This window comes from Paroedura picta, chromosome 2 (genome assembly GCF_049243985.1).
Source record: "Paroedura picta isolate Pp20150507F chromosome 2, Ppicta_v3.0, whole genome shotgun sequence".
Taxonomy (NCBI): Eukaryota; Metazoa; Chordata; class Lepidosauria; order Squamata; family Gekkonidae; genus Paroedura; species Paroedura picta.
Genome location: NC_135370.1, coordinates 94,235,752 through 94,251,227, shown reverse-complemented (window position 1 = coordinate 94,251,227; position 15,476 = coordinate 94,235,752). Strand labels below are relative to the sequence as shown.

The 15,476-nt window shown below is 44.2% G+C and overlaps 2 protein-coding genes across 7 annotated transcripts in view; both read left to right on the top strand.

Annotated features, from left to right (window-relative positions):
- INSC (INSC spindle orientation adaptor protein) overlaps positions 1–15,476 on the top strand; it is a 239,845-nt gene that overhangs the window by 29,117 nt on the left and 195,252 nt on the right. The window lies entirely within an intron of this gene.
- Positions 11,648–15,276, top strand: LOC143829976 (uncharacterized). The gene is made up of 4 exons (XM_077321678.1): positions 11,648–13,568; positions 14,118–14,201; positions 14,381–14,464; positions 14,744–15,276. The coding sequence occupies exons 1-4, from the start codon at positions 12,947–12,949 to the stop codon at positions 15,271–15,273; spliced, it is 1,320 nt and encodes a 439-aa protein (XP_077177793.1). The 5' UTR covers positions 11,648–12,946; the 3' UTR covers positions 15,274–15,276.

The following is a 15,476-nucleotide window of genomic DNA, read 5'->3' as shown; positions in this document are numbered from 1 at the left end:
AGAAAAAAGAGTCAAGCTACTAACCTTTCTGTAAAACTCATTCTTCACACTCTAGGAAATGGAGAAAAGGGCAATTAATGTGGCTGGGTGTGTGTGTGTTTTTAATCCTCTTTCTTTGGAACAATAGTCTTGTGACAAACCACAGACCTTAATAAATGATGCATAAATCATGCCTTGAAAAGTCTGTGGATGTGCTTTATCATGACAATTATAATTACCTAATCAGTTTTCCTATACTTTATGGGTACTGTAATTTACTTTCTCTCTGCATGTATTATTGAAGAAGGTAGAGTGCCAGATACCTTATGAAATGAATATTTCAGAAGGCTTTTGTTAGCCTAAACTGTATGAAGAAAAGTGTTAATTGCCTATGAATAACTCTGTAACATAGAATACCATATGTTTGCCTTTGCACTGCTGAGAAAGAAAAGTCACCAACATAAATTAACAGAGCAGGAGGTCTGTTTGTGTTGTCTGCTGTTTTCATTGTGGTTTCTGAATTCTTCCCTTTTTCTTATAACCCGTTTATGCACTGGGAACTTCACTGCCTCAGCTCCCATGCAGGAGCACAAATCGGGGGTGGATGAGAAGCACCGGGCCAAATGCTCCCCCGTGTGGGTGCAGGAAGAGTGGGGGCAACCTGCCATGACTAAAATTGCAGCCTGCAGCCTGGCATGAAACCTCCAGTCTGTAAACAGTCATAATGAAGAGTTGGTTATTATATGCTGCTTTTCTCTACCCAAAGGAGTTTCAAAGCGTCTTACATTTGCCTTCCCTTTCCTCTCCCCACAACAGACACCCTGTGAAGTAGATGAGGCTGAGAGAGCCCTGATATTACTGCTCATCAGAAAAGCTTTATCAGTGCTGTGGCGAGCCCAAGGTCACCCAGCTGGCTGCATGTGGGGGAGCGTGGAATTAAACCTGGCTCGCCAGGTTAGAAGTCTGCACTCCTAACCACCACACCAAGTTGAACAGAAAGTTTTGGAGGCAAGAAGATAAAAAGAATGGCTTCAGATTATACTTTTTCTATGCATCCAATATTTCTGTATAAGGAAAAAATTGCAGATCCCTTGTTTGTTGCTATGCATAAAACACATATAGTATCTTCGGTATTTACATGATGCAGCAAAGATAGATTTGTATGTGTCTTTTAGCTGATCCATAATAAATCCCTAAATACAGAAAGGATAGCAGTATGTCTTTTAGAATTAACTATACTGCTCAGGGCCAGGTGTATATCCATCCTGTTTTACCTCATGCTACAAATTAAATCATGAGCCTCTTGTGGCGCAGAGTTGTAAGGCAGCCATCTGAAAGCTTTGCCCATGAGGCTGGGAGTTCGATCCCAGCAGCCGGCTCAAGGTTGACTCAGCCTTCCATCCTTCCTTCCGAGGTCGGTAAAATGAGTACCCAGCTTGCTTGCTGGGGGGTAAACGGTAATGACTGGGGAAGGCACTGGCAAACCACCCCGTATTGAGTCTGCCATGAAAACGCTAGAGGGCGTCACCCCAAGGGTCAGACATGACCCAGTGCTTGATCAGGGAACAAATTAAATCAGTGAGTCTGATGAGACTTGTCTTAATCAGAAATATCTTAATCAGAAATATCTTTTAAGGGAAGGAGTGGGGAGGGAGAGATATTGTGTTTGTAATTTTATTTTGGTTTTAACTTGAAATGTTTTAAAACTATTATTGTAAGCCACATTGAACCACAAGGAAAGATAAATATTTTTATAAATAAAAATGTACCAGAATTTAAAGGTCCTTCTTAAAAGGATATTTTTGGTGTTCTTCCCTAAAGATATGTGTGGCTTTTAGCTAAGAATTTTAGGACTGTGGACAATGGAGATGTCATTTATTACAAGCAATTAATCATTTCTACCTTGGTACAATTTGTGATTTAGTTAGGATTTCAAAAGATAAGGTATCAGATTGCTGTGTCAGATGAGAATGAAATTGCTGGATCTTCAGTACAGAACAGAAATCTTGTTCTTTAGATCCCAAAGAGGGCTTCTTAATAGTGACATTTTTTTGTGCTTTGGCTTTAAAACATCTTTTAACAATGCTTGAATTCTTAATCTGATAAAAAATTTAAAGTTACTTCATATGATAAAGGGAAATATAACCTAATTTAAACACATGCTGGGACAGATTGTCAAGAGTTAATGCCTAGCAGAATCAGAAAACCTTTGAATGGCTGATTCTGCACCAGTGGCACCACTCTGGACTGTTGCTGGGGTGTTGCTGCGAAGCTGTATGCTCCGCAGTGTGCTGTGTCCCCATGGGGACACATTCTAGTGCTGGATTGTCTCCGGCACTGAAATTTGTTCCCCAGGGAAACAGAGTGGTGGCAGGATGGTTCCACTGTATGTGTGTAGGGGCAACAGTTTTTTTTTTAAATTTTGTTATCCTACCATCCTGAAAAATAAAAAAGGCCTAATCTTCACCATAGTGCCATGAAGTACTGCAAAGCTGTCCAGTGAATTTTTTGCCCCCTACAGGGCCCCTTAGGACAGGGAGGAACCAGGGCTAGAATGCCTGTCTGCCCTAGGCAGAGTCTGCACTTACTTTCTTTATTCCATTGTCAATCCTGTTGAATTCAGATTGCTTTGAACTCGATTCTTCCCCCCCCCCCCATTGAAACAGGAAAGTCTTCTGCACGTGGTTAGGGAGGCTCAGAAGGTGGGGGGGGGCTCTTTCTTTCTTTTCTTGAAGCCTCTTTCTTTCTTTTCTTGAAGGGGGGGGGAGGAGCCAGGCAGGGAGCCTCTTTCTTTTCTTGGAAGGGAGGGAGAGAGGATCGAAAAAGGCAGAGGAGGGAGGAAAAATCCAGGACCGACAGAAGTTGAGAGAAGTTAGGGGCTTCTTCTTTAAGGCAAGCGTGTCACATGACCAGGTGTAGCCTATCAGAGGTTCTCTACCACGGAGCTTTCTTTATTCAGGATTTTCAGCACTCCAAGATATTTCTCAATAAAGGTAGGGTCACTCCGGATCAATCCTTCTTACTGCAGAAGGAAAATTAAAATCACCCAAAATCCAAATGGAAATTGCATTCTGTGTAGAGGGCAGGGACTGAACCGATCTGGGGTTGGAATAAAAGCTCCGTGCAGTTTACATCCTGGTGTCCTGTCGTGAGACAGGTCCTGTTGGCCCCTGCTGTGCTGAAAGGGAACACGGATTCTGGGACATGATCCATTCCAGGACCGGGAAGGTGGTGGCCTGGCAGTGATGTCGTATGGACCCAGGGATTAGCCCTGGGTCCATACCATCACTGCAGTGGCCTTTTCTGCCCATGTGGACTCAGACAATGACAGGCTTAAATGGAATTCTGTGGAGAGCATTGGTGAAGAAATAACATTGGGCATTGACAGTTGAACAAGAAAAAGTGTAAGCCCTAACTGAGGACTGGGAAGGTGACAAGGAGGAGCTGGAAGACCTGCAAACTTATCTTGCAGAGCACAGAGTGGACCTGATGTGCATGACAGAAACCTGGACTGTGTGTGTGTATGTGAAACAGTTGCCCTTAAAGAACTAGCCTGTGCCATGTTCTCTGTCCTCCAGCAATCTTGGACTGTGGGGGGGGGGGGGTGGAGAGGTAATCCTAATCCAAGAGGATTTCTCCTTCAGGGCCCTTCCATGGCCTGGCCATCAATCCCAGGTATTGAATGTGTTGGCCTTGGATGGGATCAATTGAGAGCATGGCCATCTGGTTGGTATACCGCACACTCAATGCAACTCCAGATGCCCTGCGAGCCCTGTTGGAAGTGGTGGCAGCCTAGATGCTACAGTTTCCCAGTCTGTTAGTTCTGGGGGATTTTAGCATCCATACTGAGCTCCCATCCTTTAGAAATGAAAGAAAGACAACTTGTCAGCCAAAGATACCTAGAATGAAAGAAGTAGTTTCAAGCCAGCAAAGGTAAACAAAACTTTATTCAAACAATATAAGCAAAACGAGTTCCTAGGTACAGTCTCATTTTCATATTACTTCATCAGTAATACTTTATCAATATCATGCTCTTCAGTGGCTGATCTCCTTCCTATGGGGTCATGGACAGAGGATAGCAATAGGAGAGAGATCAAGCCGCTGACAACTTACTTATGGAGTTCCACAAGGAGTACTCCTCTCTCAAATTTTATTCAACATCATCATGCGCTCTTTTGCCCAACTGCTACGGAAGTTCAGGATGGGTTGTGATCATTATGCAGATGATACCCAGCTCTTCCTCCTGATGGATGGCTGTTCTGACTCTGCCCAGAAGCATTAGCCAGCTGCCTGGAAGCAGAGATGAGGTGACTCAAGCATTGTTGTCTAAAGCTCAGTCCTTCAAAGTCCTATGGCTGGGTAGGAAGGGACCATGTGAGGAAGCATGTCTGCCCACCCTGGATGGTGTGCAGCTTTCAGTGGCTCACTCCACCAGGAACCTGGATGTGATCCTGGATGCCTCCCTCTCAATGGAAACTCAGGTCATGTGGGAAGTGCAGCTGGCATTTTACCACCCTTGTCAAACCAAGCTACTCGCACCCTACTTGGCCCTGGAACACCTAGCCACAGTGATCCATGTGACCGACACCTTTAGACTGGACTTCTGTAACTCGCTCTATGCAGGCCTGTCCTTAACCTTGATCCAGAAACTACAGCTGGTCCAAAATGAAGCGGATAGGGTCCTCAAAGCAACACCATGGAGGTCCCACATCCTTCCTCAACTGCAGTGGCTACCAGTTGAATTCCAGATCAGGCTAAAGGTTCTGGTAAACATCTTCAAGACCATAAGTGGTCAGGGCCCAGTATACCTGAGGGACTGCCTTTCTGCCTATGCCTCTCAAAGAGTTTTGCACTGTGCCACTGCCAACTGCCAACTAGCTAGTGATCCTATCAACCACAGGGTCTTGACTAGGCCCAGTGCTCCCTGAATTGACCATTGGAATTCCTGACATGTGACAAATCAGAACAGACGCTGGAGTTCAGGTTAGAAACTGCTGTATAGGGAAGCCTTCCAAAGGGTGGGCAGGTCTCTAGATGTTGTTCTGCTGGGAGCTCCTCAATCTAATATCTGGACTGTAATTTGGCTGAAAAAAGGAAGTATATCAGATTGACTATGTGCTCTGCAGCCAAAGATGGAAAAGTTCTATCCAGTCAATAAAAACAAGACCAGGAGCTGATTGTGGTTCAGATCATGAGCTTCTTGTTGCAAAATTTAGGCTTAAATTGAAGAAAGTAGGGAAAAGCACTAGGCCACTCAGGTATGAACTAAATCATATCCCCGATGAATACACAGTAGAGGTGACAAATAGATTTAAGGAATTAGATCTGATAGACAGAGTGCCTGAAGAACTATGGACGGAGGTTCGCAACATTGTACAAGAGGTAGCAACTAAAACCATCCCAAAGAAAAAGAAATGCAAGAAATCAAAATGGCTGTCTGAGGAAGCTTTACAAATAGCTAAGGAGAGAAGGGAAGTGAAAGTCAAGGGAGAAAGAGAAAGATACACCCAATTGAAAGCAGAATTCCAGAGAAAAGCTAGAAGAGATAAGAATGCCTTCTTAAATGAACAGTGCAAACAAATAGAAGAAAACAATAGAATGGGGAGGACCAGAGATCTTTTCAAGAAAATTGGAGATATGAAGAGAACGTTTCATGCAAAGTTGGGTATGATAAGGGACCAAAATGGTAGGGACCTCACAGAAGCAGAAGAGATTAAACAAAGGTGGCAAAATTATACAGAACAACTATACAAGAGCGAGCTTAACATCCCTGATGACCACAGTGGGGTAGTTACTGACCTGGAGCCAGACATCCTGGAATGTGAAGTCAAATGGGCCTTAGGAAGTGTGAGCAACAATAAAGCTAGTGGTGGTGACAGCATTCCAGTTGAACTATTCAAAATCTTAAAGGACGATGCAGTAAAAGTGCTACACTCAATATGCCAGCAAATTTGGAAAACTCAACAATGGCCACAGGATTGGAAAAGGTCAATTTACATTCCAATCCCAAAGAAGGGCAATGCCAAAGAATGTTCAAACTACCGCACCATTGCACTAATTTCTCATGCTAGCAAAGTTATGCTCAAAATCCTACAAGCTAGGCTCCAGCAATATGTGGACCAAGAACTTCCAGAAGTACAGGCAGGATTTCGAAGAGACAGAGGAACTAGAGATCAAATTGCCAACATACGCTGGATCATGGAGAAAGCTAGGGAGTATCAGAAGAACGTCTACTTCTGCTTCATTGACTATGCTAAAGCCTTTAATTGTGTGGAACACAACAAATTGTGGCAAGTTCTTAAAGAGATGGGAATACCAGAGCATCTTATTTGTCTCTTGAGAAATTTATATGCAGGTCAAGAAGCAACAGTGAGAACTGAACATGGAATCACTGACTGGTTCAAAATTGAGAAAGGAGTTTGGCAAGGCTGTATACTGTCGCCTTGCCTATTTAACTTGTATGCAGAGCACATCATGAGAAATGCGGGATTAGAGGAGTCACAAATTGGGATCAAGATTGCAGGGAGAAATATCAACAACCTCAGATATGCAGATTGATACCACTCTAATGGCAGAAAGTGAAGAGGAACTAAAGAGCCTGTTGATGCGGGTGAAGGAGGAGAGTGCAAAAGTTGGCTTGAAACTCAACATCAAGAAAACAAAGATCATGGCATCCGGCCCTCTCAATTCCTGGCAAATAGATGGGGAAGAAATGGAGATAGTGACAGATTTTATTTTCCTGGGCTCCAAGATCACTGCAGATGGGGACTGCAGCAAAGAAATTAAAAGACGCTTGCTCCTGGGGAGGAAAGCTATGGCAAATCTAGACAGCATCCTAAAAAGCAGAGACATCACCCTGCCAACAAAAGTGCGTTTAGTCAAGGCTATGGTTTCCCAGTTGCAATGTATGGTTGCAAAAGTTGGACCATAAGGAAGGCCGAGTGTCAAAGAATTGAGGCTTTTGAACTCTGGTGCTGGAGAAGACTCTTGCGAATCTCTTGGACTGCAAAGCGAACAAACCGGGCAGTCCTAGAGGAGATCAGCCCTGACTGCTCCTTAGAAGGCCAGATCCTGAAGATGAAACTCAAATACTTTGGCCACCTCATTAGAAGGAAGGACTCCCTAGAGAAGAGCCTAATGCTGGGAGCGATCGAGGGCAAAAGAATAAAGTGCTTCTTATGGTAACTATACTAATGATCAGACAGCTGTTCTCTCTTTAATAATATAGTATAGTTCCAGTGTCCTAATTTCAAGATGCATCTTGCAAATTGAAAATGAGAGGTGGTTATTTGGCACCCTTGTCCTTTAATAAGGATACTACATTACATTTGTCATTTCTTTTTCTGAATCCGGGGCAACTTGCTAAAGAAAGGGACAAGATCCCCCCCCCCACTGGGAATAAGTTCTTTCATTTTTTTCTAAGAAAGCTATTCAGGCACACAGTATCAAAACAAAACATTTGAAGCCACAGCAAAGTTGAGCTGGAATATGTCTCTGCAATCTAGTCCTTACTGAACACATTATCTGCTCTTTGCTGCCCAGTGACCTTGCCTTGCCCCACTCATTTTAACTATGTACCTGGTGTCAGTGTGAACTGCCCATCTATTTAACTTTGTGTACAAAATCTATCATTTACCCTAAGTTGTAACTTGTGATACTTGCACTAAGCATGTGCATGTCATACATACATGCACACTCTATCTATGGGATAAAGGTGAGTGATTCCTAAAGAGGCACTTTGGAGTTCCCATAGAAATGATATCATGCTACTCATGATGGGTAACCCTTACATGTCCCTGCTCCACTCTGCCTCACACAGGGACAAGCATCTATAAAGTCTGGAGTCTACTGTACAAGAGCAAGATGAGGATATACATCTGCTTTCATGCATACAGTGCCAGGAAGTACTTCATGTAGCTATTTAGCATTGCAAGTTGACTATGAGAGAGTATAACAACTTAGGATCCTAATAATAGACATCCATCCTAGATACGTAAAGATTTCTTAAACTGCTAAATGAGCTGTAGATCTCTGCCACCCCTCTCAGTCCATCCATCTTTTGCGTGCAGGATAACACTGGATTCTGATCAATCGCTTTTTAAATCTCTTAAGATGCATATATTACAGGCTTAGATATGTATTCAGTCAGAAGAATGGTTTCAGCAGGATACTGTATAGACTGTGCGCTATCTGGCAGAGTCAGTTTATGGTGGTTTACATAAAATATAAAATCCCATAAAATAGTAAAAATACCCATACAATACCCCAGTTGGCAGTAAAACCACAGCAACAGGAAAGACCATTACATGCCCATCCCACCCCCATATCCAACAGTCTCCAATCCTCCAGCGGGCAGCTTCAAGGTATGACCTGACAGACTTTTACAGGCCTGCACAGGGAGGGAGTGGTTCTTCCTAACCCAGGCCTCTACCAAACACTTGGTGGAAGAGCTCTGTCTTGCAGGCCCTGCAGGACATTGAAAGCTCCGTCCTACCACAAATTTTGTGAACCACAAACCGGCCAAAATTCATCATGAACTTTAGGTTGTGGTAACAACTGCAAGGATTCTATATCAAGATTGAAAGAAGAAACCCACACCAGATTTTATGAACTGGTCAAACAAAAAGGCCAAATGTTTGGCAATGGCAAAATTTAAATATGTGATGTACAACATTAGTCTGTTGTACTGTATTGGACTCCATTTTCTTCTAAAGTCTGATATTAATCAGACTTTAGAAGAAAATGGAGTCCAATTATAGAGCTATTCATCAGTCAAATGAGATGGAAAGAAATAACTGAGTTATAAACTCTAAACTGTAATTTTATATATTGGAAAACATGTAGAATGCAGTATATGGTATAAGATGGAATAATATGAGGATGTAAAATTATGGGTATTTTCCTTCCTTTTCTTTTTTCTTATAAGTTGTCTTCTAGATTTTTTCTTTTTTGTATTAGTAGCTCAATGCTTTTAAAAATAGTAGTTCTGTAATTCATAGTATAATATATTTTAATATAAAAGCTATTTTTTAAATAATTTTTAGTTTGTGAACTAGTTTGTGAATATTCCTAGTCTATAGGGTACATTTCTTCTTCAGGTGCACACCTGCAGATGATAGCATTGTTGGTACATTATCTAGGTTCCACAAATGTTCAACCTCAGATTCTCCTGTGATTAGGATGTCATTAAGAAATACACAAGCATGCCAAATCCCTTGAGATAGGTTGTGCATTGCTCTTTGAAAATCTCAGGAGTCACTGAAACCCCCAAAGAGAGCTAATGGTAATGGTATGGTTATTTTGAAGTATTTGTCACAGTTTTGAACTATCCACAAGGGACATTAGGAGGAATGTACACCCCCTCTTAAGCCACACCCCTCTTAAGCCACACCCCCACATCATGTTTGACTTTAGACATAGTCTCAGCATATTTGACTTTTAATACTGGTACTATTGGAGCATCCTATGCTGTTTCTACACTAGCAATATCGTTTGGATTTGCATTTTTAAAGGGCTTGGCATTTCTGTATTAAAATTCATCTGTCCAGGTGCAGTCCCAAATTGCCATCTGACTTACTGTGTGTTTAGTGAATTTCCAGTTACAGTGATTTCATCAGGCAAGGCAGAGTCTAATTCAGGGCGGTCCAATGTGGAAATGCATGCAATTGAGTTTTCCCCCAAATGCATGCAATTGGGTTTTCCTACACCTGCCATTTGGGCACACCCCTTTCCTTATCGCCATCTTCCCTCCCCCTCCCCCTTCCCTCCATTCTGAAAAATTTGCTTTTTTTAAAAAAAGGAGTGATCACATTACAATGCTGTTTCTAGGTTAAAAACAAGCCGTCTTGTACAGCAGGATTATAACGTTATAACCCAGTTTTTTGTGTTTTTTTTAAAATTACATTCAGGACACTTTGGGGGGAAAGAGGGGGAGGCAATCAAGGGTGCAGGATGGTGGGATTAAAGGGTGCAATGAAAGCAAAGGTGCAAGCAGGCAATGTTTTGTAAAAAACACATTTTTTGAAAAAAGAAAGGGAGCAAAACTTGATGGGAGGCTGCCTCTGTTGGACTTAGTGTAGGAAGCATTTCATGAATTTCAACCTGGGAAATGAGGGAAGGAAAGCCGAAATGTGGAAAGGCTAGCATTGACTCGCAGCATCCAAAGGAAATCCAAAGCGAGGCTAAAACAAGATATATATCCTGATGCAGAAATGGTCCCAGTCAGAGAATAGGACAAGTTTGATAATTCCTTGAACCTGTAATTGATCAAGTTCTCTATCTGCTTAAAAAGGAGCTTGGCATTTGCTGTCTTAACTAATCCTGTCAGCTATCCCATGTAAGGTGCCAAGTCCCACAGGATGTTTTTCAAACAACTACTTCTGCCTCAAGTGATCTGAAGTAATTAAAAGTTATCCAGTACAGGTTTAGCATTCTCATCCTTTACCACTACTAAAGGCAAGAATAATTTCTGGTTTCCATTTATCACCTCTGCATTGAGAGCACCTCTCACTGGGACTTGTTGCCCTGTGCTTGTTCACAAACCATTTTCACTGCTCCAGATTTTGTCTGTGTACTCTTTGACCATACGCAGTTATAAGTGGCTTCAGTGATTAGAGACAAGGAAGCTTCTGTATCCACTTTCATGGTTATGCTTTGTCCCTTAAGGTTAAATTTCACTTGTCTTGGCTGTTCATTGTTGCTTTTAACAATGTTATAGTGTACATTTCGTACCATGACCATCAGAATCATCCTTTGACTGGCATTGTTATATACTATTCTATCCGTTTTTAAATATATTTATTTATTTAGATTTATATACCGCCCTCCCCGAAGGTGATCATTAGCTGATCATAGCTGATCATTAGGGTTGCCAGGCCACCGGCAAAGGGTGGGAAGGTAGAGTTGCCTTATCCAGGTTGGGAAACTCTTGGTGACTTGGAATGGGGGGATTGTCCCTTCAAAACATCATAAAACCTGGAGCAAATAACCTGTGTAGAAATTGCATTCTGCATTGATGCTGTTTTGCCTTACATTTTTTCTGGCACTGAAGTACAACAATAACCAGTCATTTAGCAAATTAGAGCAATGACCTCAGAGGAGACCGTCACTATGATGTGCTCAGAGACTTCTCACTATGCAGAAATAGGAGCCTTGCCATTTTTAAAATAACTGCCAAGGAACAATCTGTTAACATTTATAAAAGCAAAACTTCAAACAGAGCTACTGCAGAGATGTGCAAAGTGGTCAATATAGGGCTCCCCTCCACTTGTGTTATCTTTTCAAACAGAAATTTACTTTAATTTTTTAAAACAGATTTTACTCTCTAACAACCACGCATGAACAAGACACTATCAATTATATGGATGACAAGGAAAATAGTCAGGCTTAGTGAACATGAATGAGCTTTTTATCGGTTCATATAACCAGATTCTTTATTGTTTTTATAAACAATTTTTCCCTAACTTTTAATTTGGCTTAGTGGAATAGACTGTATTTGGTGTGCAGGAAGTTCCAGGTTCAAACCCCCAACATGTCTAGTTAAGGATGAGGTAGTAGGTAATGTGAAAGACCTCTACTTGAGATTCTGGAGAGGTGCTGTCAGTCAGGGGCATTTCCCACGGCTTAAAAATAGCACAATGGTTGCTGATTGAAAACGCTACTAATTTGCCATAACGCACGACGTCGTTAACGATCTGCAACAATCCTGAAACCGACCCGCCAAAAGCGCTTCGTTGTAGCGCTTTTAGGGGAATCCAGAAAACTGGATTCACCCTCCGGATAGCGATACACTCCTGCAACCAATCTGCAACAGTAGCGCTAAAGACCTGTGCGTTACCATTGTTGCGGGTTCTTCAAAGTCCCTCCTCCCGAGCCTGTCCTCCAAACTTCCGGCGAACTGTTCGCCATTTTTTTTTTCTCCGAGCGAGCGGGGATCTACGAGGCAACGGGACAGCGACTGGCTTTCAAGCACGATTACTTTCGGAAATTCTGCCCGGACACCACAAGAGTTTTTCACAAGCACAGTGGCACACACCGTCACGTTCCCAAAATTTGCCCAAAGCTTAAAACCCCGTCTACCATCGGCCAGTCCTAGCGGAGTCAACGTACAGGGAGCATTTTAAAAAATTTTCCTCTGAGCGTGCCAACGAACATTCGCCGCTCGCAGTCTCCTGCTTAGCTTAGAGGGGTTCAATAGACATGATTCGTGGTGATATCATGAGGGGCGGCTTATGTGTAGTGGGTCTTTGTGTGGTTCCCGGTGCGTGCTTGTGCTTGGGTGCGGACAACCCCTTCCATTGGCGGCTAGACCTCCGGCAAGCGGAGTTGCCGTCCCCCGTTCATTTTAAAAAATTTTCCTCTGAGCGTGCCAACGAACGGTCGCCGCTCGCAGTCTCCTGCTTAGCTTACAGGGGTTCAATAGACATGATTCGAGGTGATATCATGAGGGGCGGCTTATGTGTAGTGGGTCTTTGTGTGGTTCCCGGTGCGTGCTTGTGCTTGGGTGCGGACAACCCCTTCCATTGGCAGCTATACCTCCGGCAAGCGGAGTCGCCGTCCCCCGTTCATTTTAAAAAACATTCCTCTGAGCGTGCCAACGAACGTACGCCAGTAACATGTCATGTTTGGTTGATTTATGCTGTGGCTGGTGAATATTATTGGGGAACTGCCGAGTACTGCCGCACTTGCTCTCGGTTGAACACCGGCATGCGTTTGTGTAATGGCGGACATTTTCCTAAAATGGCTCCCGCTGCATGTTCAAACTGCTCTTCTCTCGTGTAAACGAATCAGCGCATGCGTTAAGTCAAACAACAAGGGCGCCAATCTGGCCATTAGGAGCAGATCCTGTTCCCGCGCGAGGAGTTTTGAACGTGACATGTGACCTAATGTGGCCAATGCGCGTGTCCCCTACTGCCCTCTACCAATCAGGAGCCGGCTAGTCCCTTTGTCTTTGTGTGCGGGAAGGTATATGATCCGTTGCACCCTGCACCTTCCACCACCATTTTGCTCAGCTACTAGCGAAAGCAACATGGAATCGTCTTCTCAAGCCTCGTCCGTCCCTGCAACCGGCCGTGGCCCAACTTGGAGGGACGCGGAGATCAGGGACCTGATCGGGATTTTCTCGGAGGAGAAAATCCAGGACGCGTTCCAGTCCTCCCACAGGAATAGGGAGGTATTCGAACAAGTGGCCATTAAGATGCGCGCCCTGGGCCACAACAGGACCGGCCTTGAATGCCGGTCGAAGACCAAGACAATGAGGGCAGAGTATATGCGTGCCGTGAACCATAATAAGGGTTCCGGCAACGAGAAGGTTACCTGCCCCTACTTCGAGGAGCAGCGCCAGCTGTACGGAGACGGGGAAGGATCCGGCAGGCCGAAGCGCGTCGGCCGGAGCCTTAAGGTGGTTCGGAAGCCGGCTGCCCCGGTCGAGGAACCACCCGCTGAGGAGGATCCCGGCGAGGGCACCTCGTCCAGCTTTCGCCCTCCACCCCCCGTCCAGCAACGAGCCGCGGAATCGGTAACGCTGGACCTCATCGCCATCGTTCCTGGGGAGCCAGAGGAGGCTCCTGAGCAAACGCCCCTTGCCTCCGGTAAGTGATTTTCTTTTTATTTTATATTTCCTTTTGAGCAAATGTGTGTTCTGACGTTTGGGCATCGTTTTCTCGTCAGTTCGTTGCAACGCATAAGATGGTAGGCTGCTTGCTGTGTTTACTATTTGAAACGGTTTTAATTTTATAATTTAATTTTAATTTTTAAAAGATTTTAAAAGATGGTAGGCTGTGGAGTGCTTGCTGTGTTTACTATTTGAAACGGTTTTAATTTTATAATTTAATTTTAATTTTTAAAAGATTTTAAAAGATGGTAGGCTGTGGAGTGCTTGCTGTGTTTACTATTTGAAACGGTTTTGATTTCATCATTTAATTTTAATTTTTAAAAGATTTTAAAAGATGGTTGGCTGTGGAGTGCTTGATGTGGTTAGTATTTGAAACGGTCATGTTTAACCAACAGCCCCAAAATATTTGCTGCATGCCTCGCCCATAGGCCTTCTGCAGTACTTTGGCTCACTACTTTGGGAGCTTGCTTTGTGGTTCATGGTGTATGCTTGCTCATTTTTCACTATTTTCTGCTCTTGTCCACAGAGACACAGTTGCCAGGGACGGGGCCCCTCGAGTCTCCAGCAGCACCTGACGTGGATAGTGATTCGGGGGCATCAACTAACATTGGTAAGTATTAGTTAAAATAGGGGGGGGGGCTGTTTTAACTGCTTTGTGCTTTTCTGTTTGTGCAGGGCAGCAGCACTGCTAAGAGAAAGAAGAGAGTCCCTCTGCGTTGCTGGTGTAGGCTTTGAAGCTGGCTTTGCCACCCTTTGGTCCTAGATCTGTTTTTTTTCCTTTTTTTGCAGATTTCATACCCGGAACACAGGAGGAGGAACAGCCTGGGGTGCTTGGACCTCCTGCCCGGCGCAGGCGGATACAGATTCAAGATGGTGAGCGTGCATGACCTGTTCCTTTCGAGCCATAGCTGCAGGACAATGTCGCTAGGCACTAACCATGTGCTCCCTTTTAATTGTTGAGAGTCCTGCTGTGAAAGTAGGCAAAAGTAAAAGCACACCATGGGCAAACAAACAATAGCCATGTGCTCGCCGGGGATTGTTTAAATTCTTGGCAGGAAAACACGGGGACAAAAAAGAACACCATGTCCACCATGGTGTGTTTTGACTTTATTGATGTTACTAACAGTTTTGTTTCTCATTTTTTGCCAACAGAGGTTCTTTCAGATGAGGAGGAGGAACCACCCCTGGCTCCAGGCAGCCCACCACCTAGAGGTGCGCTCCCAGCAGAGGAGAGGCTTACGAGGGAACGCGGCAGGCTGAGGCGCGTCTCCGTCTTGACAAGCGTGGGAGAGAGGCTCCTTGAGCACTGCTATGAGGAGTCACGGCGTGCCGCTGCCGCTGACCAAGCCATGCTCACACTCATTGCCCAGGAGGGGAGAAAATTGAGGGCAGTCCTTAGAGAGACAAACCAAATCCTACGCGAAGGCGTGGAGGAGGTGCGACTGATAAGGAGACTCATGGAGAGGGCTGTAGTGGTCATGGAAAGGGCCTACCCTCCACAAATCGCCCCCGCCCCCCCACCACCACCCCCACCACCACCCACACCACCACCCACACCAACACCACCACTTCCAGCACCCACCCCACCGACTCCCTCTCAGAATGCCTCCACCCAAACACGAAGGAGGACTATTCTCGGAAAGAGAAAAATAAAACCAGCAGACAAGTACTCCCCCTCCTAGTTTTGCCCACTTTTTTTATTTCATGTTATCTGTGTTTTGTTGTTTGTTGAATAAAGTTTATATTTTTGACTCTGTCTCTGTGTACCCTACTGTAGAATCTGCAAGGCCGAAAGCGGCCTCTCTAGTGATTGTCTATATTGTGGTACTGCTGTGTGGGTTGGAGGTTGGAGGGGTGTTAGTTCAAGGAGTTTTAGGAGTGTGGT

What these genes read in the sequence shown, in the direction of transcription:
- LOC143829976 (XM_077321678.1), top strand. Translation starts at nt 12,947, where the DNA reads ATGATCCGTTGCACCCTGCACCTTCCACCACCATTTTGCTCAGCTACT. An exon ending in GCAAACGCCCCTTGCCTCCG is followed by an intron (nt 13,569 to 14,117) that starts GTAAGTGATTTT and finishes TCTTGTCCACAG; the next exon opens with AGACACAGTTGCCAGGGACG. An exon ending in GGGGGCATCAACTAACATTG is followed by an intron (nt 14,202 to 14,380) that starts GTAAGTATTAGT and finishes CTTTTTTTGCAG; the next exon opens with ATTTCATACCCGGAACACAG.